Source organism: Pimephales promelas, chromosome 12 (genome assembly GCF_988280905.1).
Source record: "Pimephales promelas chromosome 12, fPimPro1.hap1.1, whole genome shotgun sequence".
Taxonomy (NCBI): Eukaryota; Metazoa; Chordata; class Actinopteri; order Cypriniformes; family Leuciscidae; genus Pimephales; species Pimephales promelas.
The window spans coordinates 27234313-27253968 of NC_142780.1; the positions used below are offsets into that span (position 1 = coordinate 27234313).

A 19656-nucleotide genomic window follows, 5' to 3' on the forward strand; every position below is an offset into this window, starting at 1 on the left:
AGACCCAGTTATATAAACTCCCACTTACCTTCGTAATCAGAATAGATGTTTACATGGATTCCCACCATTCAGCACATCACATGTACATTACATACAAAATTGTTGCAGCAAACAGAGATGAAATCAAATAATTTTTACAAACATGAAAGGGCACCAATAAAGTGCTACAGAACATATTTGAATTGAATGCCAATGGATGTCACCTGGAGTGTACTTGTCTTGCACCATCATGTGGGTGCTACGGTAAATTCAGATGCTGAAAGTAATACTGAATACATTCACTGATACTACTCCATTTACTGCTGCTGCAATACCAATGCTAAGACTCTCCAGCATGTATCATGGTTTATGTGGTCTGTAAGTAGATAAATAACTAAAATGGAAGAACTGTTTGTTGCCATGGAAGTCTGTTGCCAACCAAAATAGCAATCTGGACTTGGTAATGTGTTGCATCTCAAACAGACACTGTAAAGCTATGGATTAAAAGTTGTATTGTTCAGAATTGGCCTATTCAAATGCAAGAGCAAAATAATAATAAATTATCACTAAATTAAAGAATATTAATCTGTACTCTTTGAAATAGTATTTGCTTGATTTTACATTTTTAAGTGTTAACATTTTTTTAAATTTGCCTGCCACTGCGGGCCTCAATCTGGCTTGATGAATTGAAATCCTCTCCTTACAGTTTCAAAATTACAAACATTAGCAGATGTAAAAACATTGGTTTTCTTACAGAGGATGTAGAATCTAAACACATAATATCAGTCCATAGACAACCACAGCCTAACACTGTGGAAGATATTAGATTGTTTTTATACAAGTGAATAAACAAAAAGAACCAACAATAGAAAACGTAAGTCAATCATGCAATGTTTAATCTGTAAATCTATACATTAATTAATTAGGGTAACAAAAGAAAAAGATTTTCAAATATTTTTCCATTTTCACTCCATCACACAAGTTGTAAATTAAATAGTCATATTCAGCCCAAAATAAGAATGCCTGACCCAAATGTCTCTTAGTAGATCAAATATCACCTGTTTGCAGAGTCTGTTTGGCAAGCACTGGGATCCAGAGCGGATTCTGATAAATGATTTTGTTCAGAGTTGTGTGAAGGAGTCTCAGATACAGGGGATGAATGTGAAAAATCTGTGGACTCACTTGTAATTTCCAAACATTCATCAGTTTTTTCCTTTTGTTGTTCTGTCTTTTTTATCTCATTTGGTGTTGCGTCTTCATCCTTCATTTGATCGACTTCATTTTCTGTATCGTCTTGGTCCAGAGTCAGATCAATTTTCTCAGTAACCTGGTTCACTTGGTTTACAGTATGTGTGTCCATTGGCTCTTCTTCTGACTCAAGATCTACAACTTCTGACTCCAGATCTACTACTTCAGACTCCAGATCTACTACTTCAGGTTCAAGCATGGCCTCTGACAGCATATTTAACAGCTCCAACGGAGTACCAGGCAAACTTGTATTTGCTTCCTGATCAGGAAGCAGACCGGCCAAGCAGAATGAGTGCTGAATGAATTCAGGCCTACCAGAGAAGCAAGACATGGCCTCTTCCAACCAAGAAACGAGAAGCTGCAAAAGGTCTTCAGACTTGACCCCAGATGCACCATCACTAGGTTGTTGTGCCCAACGAGCAATAAATAACTTTTGCAGCACAGGGCGTATGCACATCTCTAGAGGTTGATGTCGGCCCGTACACCCAGCCGGAATGCTGGCGAATAATGCTTTTGTGCTACTAATTGTGGATATGACATTCTCAGATGTTTGGCTATGATGGCTATCCATAACAAGCAGGGCTTTGTTCTCATTCTGCGAGTCCAGATGATTCTTCCACACTTTGGTGGCCCAAACTTCCAGCTCTTCTGTTGCGCTGAAACCTTCCTCTTTAGCCATTAGTAGGATTGAGTCTGGTGGGCTTCTGCTCAGCGTGCTTGCGGCATGACTTGTGAAGAGAGCTGCAGGTAGCATTGTACCATTTGCAAGCATTGCAATGTAAATCTTTACAAAAGGCTTCCCAGAACCAGTAAAGTGAAAAGCAGTCTCTCTGCTTATTCTGGTATTCTCCTTCAGCATGTTAAAGTCCACAAAAACAGAAAGCTGGTCCATAGCACCAATGACACAATGTGGGACGTTGTTTGTCTTTATTTGACCGTGGACTAACTCTATGAAGCGACGACACTTTTCCTCCATGGAATTAGGGAGTTCCCGATGTACTGTGAAACAGGTATCCAAGCCCAATTTGTGCTGCATCATGAAGCTCACGGCCCACTCGTAAGAAATACGAAAAGAATTGCTCTCATTGGTTTGGCTTTGGAGCTCTGAAGCTTTTTCGAACAGTTTTGCCTCACTGATAGGACGCTGCAGTTCCCGTTGGGTCAGAACCCACTCCACTAGATGATCAACGGCCTCTCCACAGATCCTGCTGCAGCATTCATTTAATTGATTCTCTTTGGCTTGAAGCCAGGTCTTAATGAGCTGAGGTTTTGTGTCCATTTCTTTAGCTGCTTTCTGGATCCCGGAGCACAGAGCAAGGAGCAGTATTCGACGCTGATGAATAGACAGAGTCTCCTCTCTGTTTTTCACAGGTTGTGAAAGCGTATTGGTTACCGTTCCCACTACTTTATGTTCTGTCACTGTTTGACGTGGCATGTCCTCATCGCTTTCAGTCGTCTCAGAGACTGAGTCAGAGTCTTCGTCTTCTAGAGGGGCCATTTCCTGGTCCACGTCTTCATCCAGACTAGCATCGGCAACACATGAAAAAGTTTTGACGTCCACTGAAGCTCTGTGCAGGCGTCTTTCCAACATTTCAGTTCGATATTTAAGTCCAGGCTCCGTGCCTTCCCTGGAAGGGAAATAGTGTGTCACTTTCGAGGGTATGTATAACATGAAAAGTTGTGAAACTTAAAGTTTGCGAATTGAAAATAAAGAAGCTTTTGCACACTAAGTTTAAAATTTCAAGGAATTTATATATTGCAGGTTGCAATTTTGAATCCAAGAATTATATCAGTTTGTCAGAAAACAACTTTGATTTCCAGTATACGTACCTCTTAGAACCAATAAATCCAACTTTAGCGTTACCTGTACAGGAAAAAAATGAACATGAATCAAATAATCTAAGACAATAAATGTAAACAACATGTTCCATGTTAAAAAAAATATGTAACACAATTCATTATCACTTTAATGCATGCCAATTAAAAAGCTGTTTGAAAACTGTATTCATTATTTTGAGCAACATATTTAGTGTCAGAATTTGAGCTTTATAACCTTGGTAATTAGGTGAGAAACCATGGAAGTCCCAGAAGCAGCAAGAACGTTTGCACAGATTCACAAGGCATGCTGTGCAGCCATATACACTCTCATGACGCTCGTTTTTCAGGTTGCAAACTTTACATCTCCTTGTCCTACGAGTAATTTTGGCTAATCGATGTCTGACCCCTTCTTGAGTCTCCAGATTTTCTTTTTTAACAGTCTGTTGTTCAGGCATGTTATCGTGGACTTGGTTCTGGCGAGCATATCTTTCGGCACACTTGGCCAGCTGGTTCCCCAGACGTTTACGGTAGATGGCTTGGGAAAAGTGACCCCCCGGAAACCACCCTGGTGGGTTGTCTTTGCGGGTCTCTCGTAGGATAATGAAAGAGTTGATGATGCTCAAGTTGACAAGAAACCAGAAGAGACGCCGCCAATTGGTGTCAAGAACCAGCCCGCCGAGTTGGTTGCACGTCAGCAGCTGGTTACAGATGTCCACACCACGCATGTTGTCCTGGAGCAACTTGAAGGCCTGGGGTCTTTCAATGGCGCAAAGCTCGCCAATCTTAGTGGGAGATCTCCTCCACACCACGTCTGGGTGGCCTGCATCAGCATTAGTGGAGAGACATACCAGCTGCTTGTTATCTTTCCATCTGGTGGCAAGGAGTGGGGTGAGTTCTTTCTGTTGGAAATCACCTGGATTGTTCAGTGGAGGTTCATCCCAAAACTCCTTGGGCAAAATTGGACTTTGGGGCAGGATGGAGCTAGAGCAGTATATCCCACTGTCATACAGCTCCCGCATGAGTGGCACAGAAACAAGTGAGCTGGACAAGAAAATGTGATGATGTTTACCCTCAAAGCCCTCGATCAGTTGAGGTACAACTAATTTTCCCAAGTCTTTGTTTTTCTCCTGTTGCGTTAAAACCAGCAGTTTATGGCAGTAGCCTGACTTTGAGTCACACAGTAGCCATATCCTCGGCTGTGAATTTCTACTCTTCTCCTGAGCGATTCCTTTGTCATGGCTGGGTAGAAAAGCTTGATCGACTGTCAGACACTTGTTTGGCCTGTAGGCCTCCCGCATGCTTGTCAGCAGGATGCTCAGCATCGGCTGAAAAAAGGACAACTTGTCAGCACTCTGGTTTTCGTTCTCCACAAGCATGCTGCTCATTCGGATGTGAGTTCTGATCTGCTTGAAGCGTTTGACTGACATGGTCCTGTAAAAGAGCTCACATATTCTGGAGCCATGGCGGCCATGGTGATGGTCCCAGGACCAGTACATCTCTGGCTCAACGTGGCCTTGAAGCCCCATGAGAATAGAGAGACCAAAGAAGCCTTTGACTTCCTCAATGGACACAGAGTTCCAGGAAGGATCCCCCTGCCCCAAAGAGCAGCAATAAGTAGCATAAGAATTGGTCTCAAAAACGATCTGCTCAAAAAGGATGTCAGGGAAAAGAAGCTGGAAGTAGTCGAGGACATCGCTATTTCTGGCCATTATATGCTGTGGGCCACAACTGTCCATGAATTCTGGCACAGTTCCTTCCTCTTTGGGCACAATCCACTGCTTCATGGACAACCAGTCAGGCTGTGTCCCAACATCACTAGCTTCATCCCCTTGTGGACCCTCCACCTCCTCCTCAATCTGGCAGAACTCAATATCTGTCTCCAAACACTCTGTAGGGGAGGGGAGGGATTATAGGAACACAGAGTTAGTCTTCTCCTTGGAGTCTCTACTATCACCAATAATCCATTTTATAACACCATGCTCAATGTATATGTGGTTCTGATAGGTCAGTTAGCTTTTGAGAAAAGAAAACAATAAGCAGCTCAGAAGCAGCAGAAAATTTCCAGATGGATAGTCCTTGTCGTTATGTTTTTTAATTAATCCATTTTAGGGTTTTTTTTGTACTCCTCCTGATATTCTCCAGTTCAGGTGGTGTGCAGGTTTTGTGTAAATACTCATTTAATCATCCAGAGTGCTCTTGCAAAGGCTTGCCAGTAAGTCCTGCAAAGTCACACCAAGTACTAAAGGCCCATGTTTGTCCATTTTGACAATGGACAGCTTGAGCTCATACCCCACACGTGTGATTGCTGTGTATCACATACTGCGGGCTATTACTCAAGACTTTGTAAAAGTTTTTAAGCATATCTGTTGTGTTTGAGTGCAGCTTAATATGCATGGAAAAAAACATCCTTCTTTATTGTAGGTGTCTATCGAGTTGATAAATAACATTCAGCCTGTGGAAGTATATACAGTGGTATGCAGGGTGTGTCAATAAAGCTGCAAGTTTAATAGTTTGCAGTCTGAACGAACTGATGTAATTACCACATGCTTTTTAATTAAACCTGTACATATGGATCAACAGACAAAAAGTTGCATGTGTAAATAGCAGATATTGTACATTTACTGAAAAGGCTATTCTAATCGATCCAGGATATATCCCAAAAAAAAAAAAAAAGGTTTACACATGCATTTGCCACTTGACAAGCATTCATTTTGGAACCTGTTGTTTAGTAGATGTAATTTACAGTTATAAGTTGCACTAAAAAGATTCAAGTAGCAATGTATGTCATAATACTATTAATTTAGCTCCAAGGAATTTTTACTTTTGTGTATACACTGTATTAGTACTATAATCATGCAATTAAATGACACCTACAATAAAGTTGGATGCCTTCTAGCTACAGAAGTAAGAAAGCAGAGAAAGAAAAACAAGCATGCAGCAAGACAACATTTTACAAAGACTCAGGAAAAACATGTTTTAATGTTCTATTGAGTTGGAGTACACCCACCTTTATGAGTGAAGATGCAATGGGAGTGATTAGAGAACTTAATGAGATGTTTGGCCATCATATTCCCCAGAGCAGTGGAGTATTCACAACCCGCACAGCTCAGCTTCACGCCACTACAAAAAAGCACCAAATTACCTGTACTGTTTCAGATTTTGTAAAATAGAACTTAAAATCGAAACGTTAATATATTACCTTGGCGGCCCCTTTTTAGAAGCTTTTGGGACTCTTCCAGGAACGTGATTGCTGAAATAAATAAAAAATGAATTGCAATCAGTATGTCATATTGACTGCCTGGCATACCAAACTACTGTATACTTCAAACTCCAATTTCAAGTGGCACAGTTTTTTATTTTATTTACAGAGGTGCAAGAAAATGTAAAGAAAGATATATGACTTGATTTACTTGATCATGTGGTTTGCATAAGCACGAGAACAACAAGTACTGTAGAAGCAGAGTGAGCAGTGAACATAAGTAGGGTAGTGATTCGCAAAGTCTGGAATGTCAAAAGTGCACTCCACACACTTGTGTCTGCCCAGTAGTGCCCTGGAGAGAGGAAGACCAAAAGTGCATAATTCAAATTCTGATGTCCAGTCAAAATGGTTCGATGAATTAGATAAAGTTAAACATAAGCTTACCTCTGCTCTTGGAACTTGGACAAGAAGTCAAATGTCTTGCTGACCTGTTTCTTCACAGGTTGTTGTGTTTGCTGGGCACCACTACAAGTTGATATTTGTGAAGTGCTAACACTGTTCTTCTGAGAGTTAGTGGATGCTTTTGATGCCAGACCTGGTGACTTCTTCATCCCAACATATGCCCTAATGGTCACCTAGAAATAAACAGATGACATATAAAGCAATATATATTTTTGCAATGGTTGAACCTTGCTCTCAAACCAACAAACAAATTTTACTTTTGTCCCAGGCTGGAGTCCTTCCAATTCACTAGGTTTTCGAAAAGTCCTGTGGTGATTGATTTTATGCTCAACTTTGTCTTTTGTAAACAAGAACTGGAGACGGCATTTGTTACAGTGGTAAACTGTTGATTTCTGGAAAGAAAAAAAAAGAGTCACATGATGGTTCAAAATGTCTGTTGAGTCAAGCAATAATGGACATAAGAGCACCTTCAAACAATGCATCGACCCCTTAACTTTTTAATTAACCAGTAAGACTTTGCAAAAGAAGCAAATAGTCTGCAAAGAATAATGTGTTGAAAATATTTATACAAGCAATTATTTTTTCTTTTTATTATATTATAATTTATTCTCATAACTTATGCTCACCTGATGACGAATATAGTGCTGCTGGTAACTGGTGGAATGCTTGAAAACTTTGAGGCAGTACTGACACAGAAGGTGGCGGGTATCCTCATGCCAGGTTCGAAAGTGGTTAAACACATCCGAGTAGAGGGAGGAGCGGTATTCACACACCTGAAAGTGCAAAGGCAACATAGACTCTGAATCTGAGACACTCCTCATATTATAAAGACGGGCAGGTCAATTTTACTTAATTTACCTGACACACATAAGGCATCTCTCCAGGTTTGTGGGTGTTCTTCATGTGCTGCAGGAACACTGGCTCACTCTCAAAGGACCACTCACATATCTTACACTTGGCTGAACAGAAAGCATAAAAATATCAGCTGATAAACTGAACTTACTGCAGTTTACAGTCACCGTAGCAAACCAGCAAAAATAAATAAATCAGGCAAACATGCAACATCTGAATACAATACGTGTTAAAGTTAATATGATAATATATGAGATATGAAATATGAGTTAAATATACGTTAAAAACACATTTGTTGCCCCAGTCACCTCTTCAGTCTTCATGTTTGAATTTAGTCAAATATACTAGTGCACATGTTAAGAGTGTGTCTGTTGATTTTTTTTAATCTGCATAGGCTCTAACCAGCATAACCAGTTTTGCAAGCTTGTTTTTTTTAAGACTGATTCCAACAGGTTGCCAACAAAATATTGAATATTTAATTTTTTTTTTGGGACATATGTGAGATGATGAACAACCTCTAAAAGCTTTATCTGTCTCTGTATGACCTGATTCACTGTAAAGAAAAGCTGCTATTGTTTCTTGTGTGATAGAAGAAAATAACAGTTTAAAAACACACACAACACTGCTTTGCTAAAATAATGGTTGGCAACTAGGTGGTGGTAGAGGGAGACACAAATGCAAAATCCAATTTTGCATGGATCAATCTGGATAAATTTCAAAGATGAAAATACAACATCACAGCCCATCTACATGTTTAACTGGAATAACATACAGGCTGAATATTGTGAACAAAAATAAAGTTGCATCTAAACATCAATGTACACTAATGGGTCAGTGATATTTTTTTTTTAAAGAAAATAATACTTATATTCAGCAAGCATGCTATTATTCAAAAATCCTGAAAATATTCCAAGACAATATAGTGATTGTAATAATAATAATAATAAAGGTTTCTTTCTTGACCATCAAATCAGCATATTAGAATGATTTCAGAAGGATTGTGTGACACTGAAGCCTGGAGTAATGATGCTGAAAATTCAACTTTGCCATCACATAAATAAATTACATTTTGAATGTATATCACAATATGAAAAATATTTTAAATTGTAATAATATTTCAAAATATTACTGTTTTTTAATTGTCTGTTTTGATTGAATAAATGCAGCCTTGTGAGCATAAGTTTCCTTTTCAAAAATATTTAAAAAAAAATCATAATAGAGCCATAACTTTATTAAACTGTAAAAAAATTCTTACTAGATGACTCAATGGAAGTGTGGACGCTCTCCAAGTGGCATTGAAGACGAAATGGTGTGGGGAAGCGGCGGAAACAGTGCTGGCAGGACGTGTGCGTATCCATCTCCCCATTTTGCTGCTCCAACTCAACATGGTACCTCATATGGTTCATAAGCCTACAATGAGAATAAGTACTTACTAAATTCAACATTCTATTATATGAAAGAAAACATCCTCTGTCCAAGTTTAGAAGCAGCACTGGGAAATTTCTTAAAAATGAAAATAGCATCTGCAAACTACACATCAACAAGTCCATCAACATACCTAACATTATTTTTCAGTCTCTTGCTACAGGAAAGGCATTTGAACGATAACGGTTCCTTTGAGTTGTCCATTGGTACATAGACTCGATTCCCCTCGAATGTGCCGTAGTAGAAATCATCCACCAGCATGACAAGTCTGGGCGGAGTATCTCCAGTCTTTGTAGGTGGGCTATCCAGCTTGACACTAGGCACAACAGGGGGGCTCTTAGGTGTAGGGGCTGGTGTGTTCACAGCAGTTGCTGTACTGCTTGTGTCGGGCGTCTGGACAAGAGCTGGGCAGCAGAACTAAAGGGGGAATAATAATTAATTGACCACTTTTTAGGGGACCAGACATAATATAGTATCTTCAAAAAGTGTGTACTTACACACATATGATTCCGTAGAGCCTCGATCATTTTGAACTGAGCTCCACAACGAGGACACAAATGAGAGATCGTTGATGGTGTCGTATGGGTAACAGGGATTGCTACAAAGAAAGGAAAGTGTTTGGAATTTATCAGCGTGGCTTTCGTCTAGTATGGAACTGATGCATTAACCAAGAAGAGAACAGGAAACTTACTTTGAACAACATTTTGTGTCATGACAGGAACAGCAGAGGAAACAATAGAGCCGTTATTGGTTTTTTGATTGCTCATTACAACAAAGGTCTGTGCTTGAGCCCCACCGGGAAGGTTAACAGATTTCACAAGGCTCATTATGTTTTGCATGTCCAAGGGTCCATTTCCTGGCTTTATTGTAACTGTAAATAGGAATAAACCCAATTTTAAAACAGATCATTGCAGTCCTGGATGCTGATTGGTCAATACAGAGTAATAACATGAATATCACCATCTGTAATAAATACTAATTTACATGAATTTATCTTGTAAATTTGGCTGTGATTTTTTTAGTCTTTCCAAATATTTATTCATACCTTCACTGTTTCTTAAAAAAAAGCTTAAATCTTTGTCTAATAAAGATAGGCTATAGTTTAATTATCAACAGGATCCTGCATCTTACCGATTTTAGTTGTGGTTCGTGCTGTGGAGGGCTGAGTAATGGTTGTGGAGGACATGGTGGCCAGAGAATTGACTGCAGGTGGGGCGATCGCTGTTGTGGTCCGGATAGTAAGAGTAGCAGGGATTTGCATTGTGCTAAAAGTGCTAGGCGTTTGGGGCCTGTTTGCGACCGGCGCTGTGGCCCTTATTTGAGCTGGCTGGGTAATTATTTGGGTTCCTCCAACAGCTGGTTTAAATATTTGTGTCCCAGGTGCTGAACAGACATAAAAATGAAACATTGTTAAATCAATGAGCAAATCAAACCCTGTGAAACTAAAACCGAAGTTTAAGGCGCATTTTGACATACCTTGGACTAAAGTAATGGGTCGAACAGTCTGGCCTTGTTGGACATTCAGCACCAAACTCATCGGGCCCTGGCCAGGCTGGCCAGGATGGATATTCTGCACAGGAAGACCCTGTATCATACACAATAGGAAACATTTTGATTAACACATTTTGAGGTAACCAGAAATGAGCTGGGATCTATGAGGTGGGATGGCAGCACCTGAGTGGTAAAGTAAAACGGCTGGCTGTTGGTGGCATTGGCAATAGTAGATGTCACAGGCAGGAGAACCTGCGACAGAGCCACAGTGCCCAGCCTTCCTGCTCCTGATGTTAAAAAGACCTGTTGCCCTTGTATTGCTTTAGGAATGTCCGCCGGCACAGCAGCAGGAACCATGCGTTGAGTCACTGAAAGAATAAATAACTGAGTAAAGAAGTAGTGCAGATAAAATGCTGTTATCAAGATAGTGGCAAAGGCCCTGGTGTACCATTTTTGTAGTTTATACAACTTTTGTGCTTAAAAATCATAGAAACCACTTTTTATAATTTTTCTCAATGGAAAAATAGCAGCCAAGATAGTATTTATAATTAGTTTGTGTTTAAAGGGGTGATGAACTGAGAAATCAAATTTTCACATCTATTTTTTTTTAACCTTTATTTAACCAGGTTTGTCTCATTGAGATATAACATCTCTTTTTCAAGAGAGACCTGGCCAAGATAGCAGAACAAATTTGATTACACAATCACAAAACAAACACAATCGTAAAACAAACACAAAAAAGGCAAAGACAATTCATGTATGTATCAATTTAAAATAAAAGTGTCATTAATTAAAACATTTGCACGTGTGGATGAATTCATGTTCTATAGCTTTAACATAACCTTTAAAATCATTTAAGGGAATAAGACACTGTAGTTTTAGTGTTTTCTGTAGCTCATTCCAAGTAGAAGGAGCAAAACACATGAAAGCCTTTTTGAACAAATCTGTCCTGGCTTGAGGTATATTTAAGAGGTAATCGTATTATAAGAATTACATCTAAGAGGTAATCGTATTATAAGAATATCCTGCAAGTTTCAGAACTGAAAACTGAGTCCGTGTTAGTCCAATAAAAGCTTTTATTGACACCAGCCCTAGCAAACGACTCGTTTTTCAAAGTGGGGAACTATGACGTCAAAGAGGATAAAACACCACCCCCGCAGAAGAAGAAGAAGATCAACGCGGTTGGTTTAGCTCCGCCCACTGATTCGCGCATAGCTAAATAACATAGGCCTTCCTCATGATGACAAAACAGATCGAGCTACCAAGCAATATAGAATATATTGTACAGTCAGTGCCTGGTTGTGGAAGAAGACGGTCGCTGCAAAAACCGAGCAAACGTCATAAGTTGACCCCAGACAACAATATAATAAAATTTAAAAAGCCAGTTCATGACCCCTTTAAAGGACAAAGTCATTCGGATTTGGAGCAACAAGAGGATGAGTAAATAATTAATAGGCAAAATAAACTGATAATACGTAACAGGATACTCACATGTATTTGTGATCAGCGGAACCGCGTTTGCCGTATTTACTACTGGTGGCAGGTTTGGGATCACCACAGTCTTAGGCTCAGCTGGAATATCAACCACTGTCATGGCAGAAGTGGAAGAAACTAAACAACAGTGGGGGACAGGTTTTAGATAGCATAATGATATTAAAATACAAATATTTCTTAATTACACAAAGAATCTCTGGAATATGGGTGATTTAAACATACATTTAACAATAAATATTTCAAAAAAGAATATATTAAATATATTACACACCGGTCGGAGTAGTATCAGCCTTTCCCTCTAATTCATCCATTGAATTTTGCTGTTGCCATGGTTCCAGCTCCTCCTCCTCACACTCCATAAACAAATCCGCGTCCATGTTTCTGAATCATAAAGTATTTATTGAGCTAAACGGTTAACGTGCTTGTACAATCTATATGAAAACACTAAACAGTAATGTAATTGCTGCCCATGGTATTTAACGTATTAATAAATCATAAGTCGTGAAATTTTAGGTTTTCATTTTAGATTTGACAGCTGAATGACGTCTGAAGTGAAGACCCTCACAATTTTCACAGGGCTCTGACAGCATTCAGGTCCGACCAGTTTCAACGTCAAGGGTGGCGTTTACAAAAAACCCTCATCCTGCAAATTACATAAATAAATAAAAGAGTGAGTAAACCACATTTTGTGTTCACATATATTATTTATAAAAAATGTAATAAATGGGTTAGATGTTCAGTGTGCTGCCGTATCACTTCAGGAAAGCCTTCAACAAATTGTCTAAGTACGCGCAATGTGATTTCATCCAACTGAAAGAGGCAAAGAGAAAAGTAGTTCCTGTGTCCTTTCATCCAATGCGTGAGACTACATGTTTTGACAAACCCAAATAGAAGCATGAGCCTTAGATGTGTACAATAACAATAAATGCGGATTAAAATCTAAACTAGGTTGGAACGAGTGACGGCGCGATTTTTATTACAATTAGCAGTACTCGGTCACATATTATGCAGCAACCACCTCGCGCGCTAAGTGCGCATTCCGCATACTGTCCCCTGCGCACATAATGAACGTCGATCATTTAATGTGTAGATTAAAGCGCCAATATAACGAATATTGTCGAATTTATAAATAATACTTACCGGATTATAGTCTATATGGAAATATGTGCAATGTAATATATTGAAAGCACACAAAGCCAGCCGGTACGTCACAGACGAGACGAATAAATGCGCTAAATGGGCAGAGGTTCTGCTCTTTCGGCGACAGCGATTGGTTGATGCGTGCACAACGCCACTTCCTGTTTTGGATTCGGACCTCTGATTGGATGTAATATCTGAAATAAGGAGGAGTGGTTACTGGAGCAAGAAAATGGCTTCCTTCCTTACAACGACAACATTTTACACTATCTAACCAACTGCTGGCTCAATAGTGGCAAACAGATAGTGTTTTTTTTTTATTCAAAATGGTGTTTTGCAGCTAAATTGACAAGACCATCAAAGACTGGTGTTTTCTGTCTGAACTCAATTCTTGATTTTAAATTATTGATAAAACATCTCCCATACAAAAATATTGGCTGTAAATATTAATTTTTACTCAATTGACAAGTAAAGCATTGATAAATATTTTAGGAACCAAAAAGCAAAAAGCAGTACTTTTTAGAACCGGTTCCAACTGGTTTACAGATACACAGGCTACTATGAGATTCGGTTCTCAAACGTGCGTCCTTCCGCTAATATGTATGGAACATGCCATTGCACTGTTAACAACATGTTTACTTAACTACTATTGCAATTCACTGCAAAGTCGTTACTACTAAATAATTCAGCATGAAATGATATTCGATTCAAGAACAAGTGACTCTTAAGAGTCGATTCTTTTTAGTTCATCTAACAGCGTAGTCGGATGAAATGAATCCTCTGAACCGATTCTTTTAAGTGAATCAATATGACTCAGAAGAAGCGGTAATCTGAACCAATAACTTAATTGTTTATGTTGTACTTTATTTTAACATAAATAATAGATTACAAAATATCCTAGGTCTGTATACTTTCAGCGCTGAATATTATTAAAACCACTATCTGACTATTGAGGCTATTAATCATACAAGAAAGTTGAAGAAACTGATGCTGAGATATTAACGTTTCATAACACGATGAAATCTGCTGCTAAATGATGAGACGCGCTTAATCAGCCAGTTGGCGAGACGGACAGCAGGTAGGCTACTAAGCTGTAAGACCTATATATAGCATTCTGCACAGGACACACAATGAATGTAACATCCCAGGGTTATTCTTCATTTTGTACACCTGCTAACTACATGAGATATGGACCGAGTCACATCATCTGATCGAGTGAACTATGGCATCGTCGTCTTCGCGCTGACGTCGATCAGTAAGTTACGTCAGAGAAAGTGGTTACGTGAATTATTTGACCCTTTAAGAATTAAAAGAATCTCTCTCTCTCTCTCTCTCTCTCTCTCTCTCTCTCTCTCTCTCTCTCTCTCTCTCTCTCTCTCTCTCTCAGTCAGTCATCAGAGAGTAATACTTTTATTCAGCACGGGTAAATAAAGTTCAAGATAAAGCCATTTATAATGGCATACAAGATGTTCATTTCAAATAAATTGTGTTATTTTGAAAGAAAGAATCTTTAAAAAATGTATCTCGGTTTGCTCAGAAATGTTAAGCAACACAACGTTTAATTTAATTTTAATAGGGAATATTGGATGCCAAATCAGCATATCTGAACGAAGGATCAGGTGACACAATAAATGATTGGAGTAAGCACAGATTTACATGTTAAAGCAGCAGTCCGCAGTTTTTCCTCTTTGTCGCCATCTCTGTTCGAAATCTGCAATTGCAGTTATTCACGGAATTAACAACTTCACGAAAGTAGTTCGACACCGCAAAGCGCGGATGAACACAATGTTTGAGGAGACTGCGAGGCTGCCAGTCACTGCGCGGTGTAGATACTGGCATTCAATCACAGATTTTTGGAAGTATGACCAACATAATGATTTTCACAGGAAAATGTCATCTGAAGTAGATAACATCCAATTTTGTTTTGGTTATGACATTGCTGTAAATCGCGCTGATTAAACCTAAAATCGCTTATCATCACGCAAAACCGTGCAAATTATAGCCTACTTTGTCCTCAAATTGTTAATGTTAACAATATCAGCATTGCGTGACTACATGTATTGTGCTTCCGATATTATCCTTGTTTTCTCCTTGACTTTTCATTAAACACTGTGTATGTAATACCATCTCCCACACAGGCTTTATGCTGCTGCGAAAATGGATAGCTGGTGGTGTCTGCAAAAGCTTTGCTCGTTTGGATGGAAAGACAGTTGTGATCACTGGTGCCAACACTGGGATTGGCAAGGAAACTGCAAAAGATATGGCTCGTAGAGGTATGACACATTACCTACTATTTCCTCACCTATTATTCTCTTACTTCCAGTGTATAAATGTAAATGTGTGTGCATATAGGGGCTCGGGTAATTATGGCCTGCCGGGACTTGACACGTGCTGAGAAAGCTGCGGAGTATATTCGCCGCTCCACAGGAAATGGCAATGTAGTCATCAGACATTTAAATCTAGCCTCTCTCTATTCTGTCCGAGAGTTTTCCAAAGAGTTCATATCCACAGAAGAACGACTGGATATACTCATCAACAATGCAGGTGAGTAAGATTTCACAAGAATGAAGCAAGCAATACAGAGAGGGGACCTATTATGCCCTTTTTTTTACATGCCCGTTTATCTTAAAATGCAAATGAGCTGCTGTTCCCCACCCAACTTGCCTCATAAGACTCAATCAAAACCAAACAGATGTTTTTGTTTTTGGCAATCATCTCTATTGCGGTTATGCTCACGTGAGATTGCAGTTCTTCATCATCATGAAAGTTTATTATTTGTGTATGTTTTAAAGTCATATCAGTCTAAATTTCTGATATCGTTATCTGGTTTATACAAACCAGAAAGTTGGTGTTCCAATCCCCGGTTCCACCTGACCAAGTGTCGAGGTGTCCATGAGCAGGACACCTAACCCCAGCTGCTCCCGACGAGCTGGATGGCGCCTTGAATGGCTGACACCGCCATGGGTGTATGAATGGGTGAATGTGAGGCAATCTGTAAAGCGCTTTGGTGGCCATTGGGTCTGTGAAAACGTCCAAAGCAGCGTAGTACCTACTGTTATATATGCTGTTGATATGAATCAGACAACAATAGAATAACAGAAAATCACTCACTGCTCTTAATTGAATAACTTTAGTAGCTTTAATAACTTGAATGATAGATGTTCTGAGACACTGCTTATGATTTATAGGGATTAAAAAAAGAGTATGTGGATTTTTACGGTTATTGGGTAGTTGTGTACACTCACTGTTGACACACATTATGTTCAAACACCAAGTAAAAGTGAATTTTGCATAATAGTACCTCTTTAAAGTTTTTTTTATTTCTGACAGGTGTGATGATGTGTCCAAAGTTGATCACAGAGGATGGCTTTGAGACACAGCTGGCTGTCAATCACTTGGGACATTTTCTTCTCACCAATCTACTATTACGAGTGCTAAAGAGATCCTCCCCCAGCCGCGTAGTGAATGTGTCCAGTATTGTACATGTTGGTGGTAATTTTCAAAAGTTCTTTTATGCTCACCAAGGCTGTATTATTTTGATTAAAAATAAGGAAAAAATACAGTAATATTGTGAAATATATTTATATTTTATATTTCTGTTTTCTCATTTAATATATTTACAATTTTTATTTATTCCTGTGACAACACTGTTATGATGTCTTGATTGATACTGTGAAGCAGCTTTGATACAATCTGTATTGTGTAAAGTGCTATATAAATATATTTGACTTGACTTGACATGATGGCAAAGCTGAATTTTTAGCATCATTATTCTAGTCTTCAATGTCACATGATACTTCAGAATCAGAAATCATTCTAATATGCTGATTTCGTGCTCAAGGAACATTTCTTATATTTATCAATGTAAATTTATTTATCAAGTTGTGCAGATTAGTATTTTTATGGAAACCTTTTTTTTAAATCAAGATTCTTTGATTTAACAGAAAGTTCAATTTTTCTTGCTGAAAAAAAGTATTTATTTCTTTACAAAATAAACAGTAGTGTAGATGTTAAAGTAAAATACAACATTTTTAGTCCAATAGATATCCTTATTTGTCACTGTTCTCCTATAGGTAAGATTGACTTTGATGACCTTTTCTTTGACAAAAGGCCTTACAGTCCTCTGGCCAGCTATAAACAGAGTAAGCTGGCCAATGTGCTTTTCTCCAAAGAACTTGCACAAAGACTGAAAGGTAAGATACAACTAAAGTTTTTGGTATAGCAAACAAGTTTGAAACCTAACAAACAAACTAACAAAAAGCAACAAGTATACAATATTCTATGTTTAATTTTTACGTCATTGTTGATTTTGTCACATACTGTTTCAATGGCCGTGCTTGATCAAGTTTGTATATAAATGGATGCTTCCATAGGTACAGGAGTTTCCTCATACTGCCTGCATCCTGGAGTGATTCGAACAGAGCTGAATCGTCATATTCTATTAAGGTACCCAATGCTGAAGACTATACTCTCTCTGCCCAGTATGCTACTGATGAAAACTCCCTGGCAGGGCGCATAGACCTCCATCTACTGCGCTGTCGCTGAAGGCTTAGAGAGGAAGTCTGGCTGCTACTTCAGGTAATCATTTGTCCATTACTAAATCATTGCAAGCAAAAAAGTTTCACTCTGATATACATCACAATAGGGAAGAAAGAAAAGACAACCGAAACTTCCGTTTCATCCTGAGTGCTGACTTCTAAAGAAAGGGCAAGACAATTAGATAAACTCAGACTTGTTTCTGTGCATCTGTGTTTTGTGCAGTGATTGTGCCGAAAAAGACACTGCTCCAGAAGGAAAAGATGATGCAGTGGCAAGAAGGTTGTGGGAGGAAAGTGCTCTACATGGTCGGACTAAACAACCCACACTGACGCTCTTCCTGATTGCAAGTGCTCCCTCTAGTGGTGATACCTGTGACTATAAAATACTAGAGAGGTAGCGGAATCACAGATAGGATGTCATGGCAGAGCTAGGGCCAAGGTAAATTACATGATTTCCATCGAGAGATGCATATTTGCCAGTATTGGTTTTTTTTTTTTTTTTTTTTTTTTGGAACAGGATTTTCAAGAAAAAAAGCACAGTGGCTGTGTTTTCTTTGAAATTGATCACATTCTTATCAATTATGAGTGGACCGCTTTGGAGAAAGAACAAGAAGCAAATGACAACAATGAGTTGTGTGTTTTTTTTTTTTAAATCTTTGTTCTCAGGATTGATGACATGATGGTGCTCAGGACATTATCCGAACAAACTCCCGTAATATTCTTTAAAAAGAAATGTGAGGTACATTGTGTCCAGTATTGTGCATATCTAATTGTGTATAGATTATGTTTATAATATGTAATTATGTTCATTATTATGTAATTATGATACAACAAGCCTGTATCCTTCCACAATGAAATACTGCAGGTCAATTGAAAAATAAAGGAAAATATGGTTTCGACAGATGCAGACCCTGGACCACATGATCACCCTGTGATGTGGTTGTAGGTTACAGTTGCAATTATGTAACAAGGACACTCAAATCAATGTAAAACAGCACTCCTATTTTTTCTCTTTATTGAATTTTACATTCCGATAATCCCCCCCTAATTATTCATATTTAAACAGTGTAAAATTCTAAGATGTCCAAATTGCCTGGCTATGTTGTGGGTGTAAAAAAAAAAAAATTGGTTATTCATTTTTATTCATATTCTCATATTGCTATTTCATTCATTCTCATTTGCTAAAAATCATTATACACTACCGTAATACATATATACATATATATATATATATATATATATATATATATATATATATATATATATAAAATAAAAGTTTGTGTTTACATAATATATGTGGGTGCACTGTGTATAATTATTTTACATATATAAATACACACACATGCTTGTATATATTTAAGAAATATTTTCATGTATATACTGTATATAGATTTATATTATATAAATATGAATATTTTATATATAAATAATATTTTTTCTTAAATATAGATGCATGTGTGTGTATTTATATATATAAAATAATTATACGTAGTGCACCCACATATATTATGTAAACACAATCTTTTATTTTGGATGAGATTAGTCATTTGACAGCCCTAATATATATATATCATGTCATTCCATTGACCTGAAGACTGTAAGAGTGAGTAATGGCTTCTGAAAATTCTAAATTTGAAAACATTAAAATATAAAAACAATAAAATATCCCAATATTATGTTTACAGTATTATGTTTTATTGAATTTTTGATCAAATAAATGATGGCAAACCCAAAACTTTTAAATAACAATGCATGTGTAAAAAAGCTGCTGCATAAAGCTGAACGATGTGGAAATAATTGTCTGATTGAGACTGAAAAGAAAATTGCTGATGAGTTCCCTGCCAGCAAATAACAAATCTTCCTCTTCAATTGAGCCTCTGTCCCTGAGAAAATGCCCTGTGTGAAACCGGCTTCCAAACAGTGGAGTCATTTTCCTGTTTTAAATTGTAGGGTTACTACTGAAAACAAGTGAAAAAAATGACGTGCAGTGGCACAAAACTACTTTTGCACCCC

General features: G+C 38.2%; 2 protein-coding genes across 5 annotated transcripts; one reads left to right on the top strand and one right to left on the bottom strand.

The window, feature by feature from the left end:
* Positions 1–858: 858 nt before the first annotated feature.
* pogzb (pogo transposable element derived with ZNF domain b) lies at positions 859–13252 on the bottom strand. 4 transcript variants are annotated; one of them, XM_089117862.1, is made up of 21 exons: positions 13109–13252; positions 12534–12611; positions 12240–12349; positions 11966–12061; positions 10658–10842; positions 10460–10568; positions 10115–10366; positions 9675–9854; positions 9481–9581; positions 9117–9400; positions 8814–8968; positions 7565–7665; positions 7333–7479; positions 6964–7098; positions 6689–6879; positions 6456–6596; positions 6245–6295; positions 6053–6165; positions 3281–4933; positions 3058–3091; positions 859–2855 (listed from the first exon to the last, which is right to left on the bottom strand). In XM_089117862.1, the coding sequence occupies exons 3-21, from the start codon at positions 12343–12345 to the stop codon at positions 1034–1036; spliced, it is 5856 nt and encodes a 1951-aa protein (XP_088973988.1). In that variant the 5' UTR covers positions 12346–12349; positions 12534–12611; positions 13109–13252; the 3' UTR covers positions 859–1033. The 4 variants fall into 4 exon arrangements, with proteins under 4 accessions (XP_088973988.1, XP_039508092.2, XP_088973989.1 ...); XM_039652158.2 differs by having other exon boundaries at positions 11966–12085; XM_089117863.1 differs by lacking the exon at positions 12534–12611 and having other exon boundaries at positions 13109–13228.
* A 646-nt stretch (positions 13253–13898) lies between these two features.
* On the top strand, positions 13899–18824 carry crdhl (cone RDH-like). Its single transcript, XM_039651567.2, has 7 exons — positions 13899–14360; positions 15244–15378; positions 15458–15649; positions 16436–16597; positions 17179–17298; positions 17479–17683; positions 17867–18824. The coding sequence occupies exons 1-6, from the start codon at positions 14294–14296 to the stop codon at positions 17622–17624; spliced, it is 822 nt and encodes a 273-aa protein (XP_039507501.2). The 5' UTR covers positions 13899–14293; the 3' UTR covers positions 17625–17683; positions 17867–18824.
* The last annotated feature ends 832 nt before the right edge of the window (positions 18825–19656 follow it).

Excerpts from the sequence above, each read along its gene's own strand:
- crdhl (XM_039651567.2), top strand. The coding sequence starts at position 14,294 with ATGGACCGAGTCACATCATCTGATCGAGTGAACTATGGCATCGTCGTC. Across the intron at positions 15,379-15,457 it reads AAAAGATATGGCTCGTAGAG|GGGCTCGGGTAATTATGGCC; the intron begins GTATGACACATT and ends GTGTGCATATAG. Across the intron at positions 16,598-17,178 it reads CAGTATTGTACATGTTGGTG|GTAAGATTGACTTTGATGAC; the intron begins GTAATTTTCAAA and ends GTTCTCCTATAG.
- pogzb (XM_039652158.2), bottom strand. The coding sequence starts at position 12,345 with ATGGACGCGGATTTGTTTATGGAGTGTGAGGAGGAGGAGCTGGAACCA. Across the intron at positions 4,934-6,052 it reads TTGCATCTTCACTCATAAAG|AGTGTTTGGAGACAGATATT; the intron begins GTGGGTGTACTC and ends CCTCCCCTACAG. Across the intron at positions 2,856-3,057 it reads GGATTTATTGGTTCTAAGAG|GGAAGGCACGGAGCCTGGAC; the intron begins GTACGTATACTG and ends TTTCCCTTCCAG.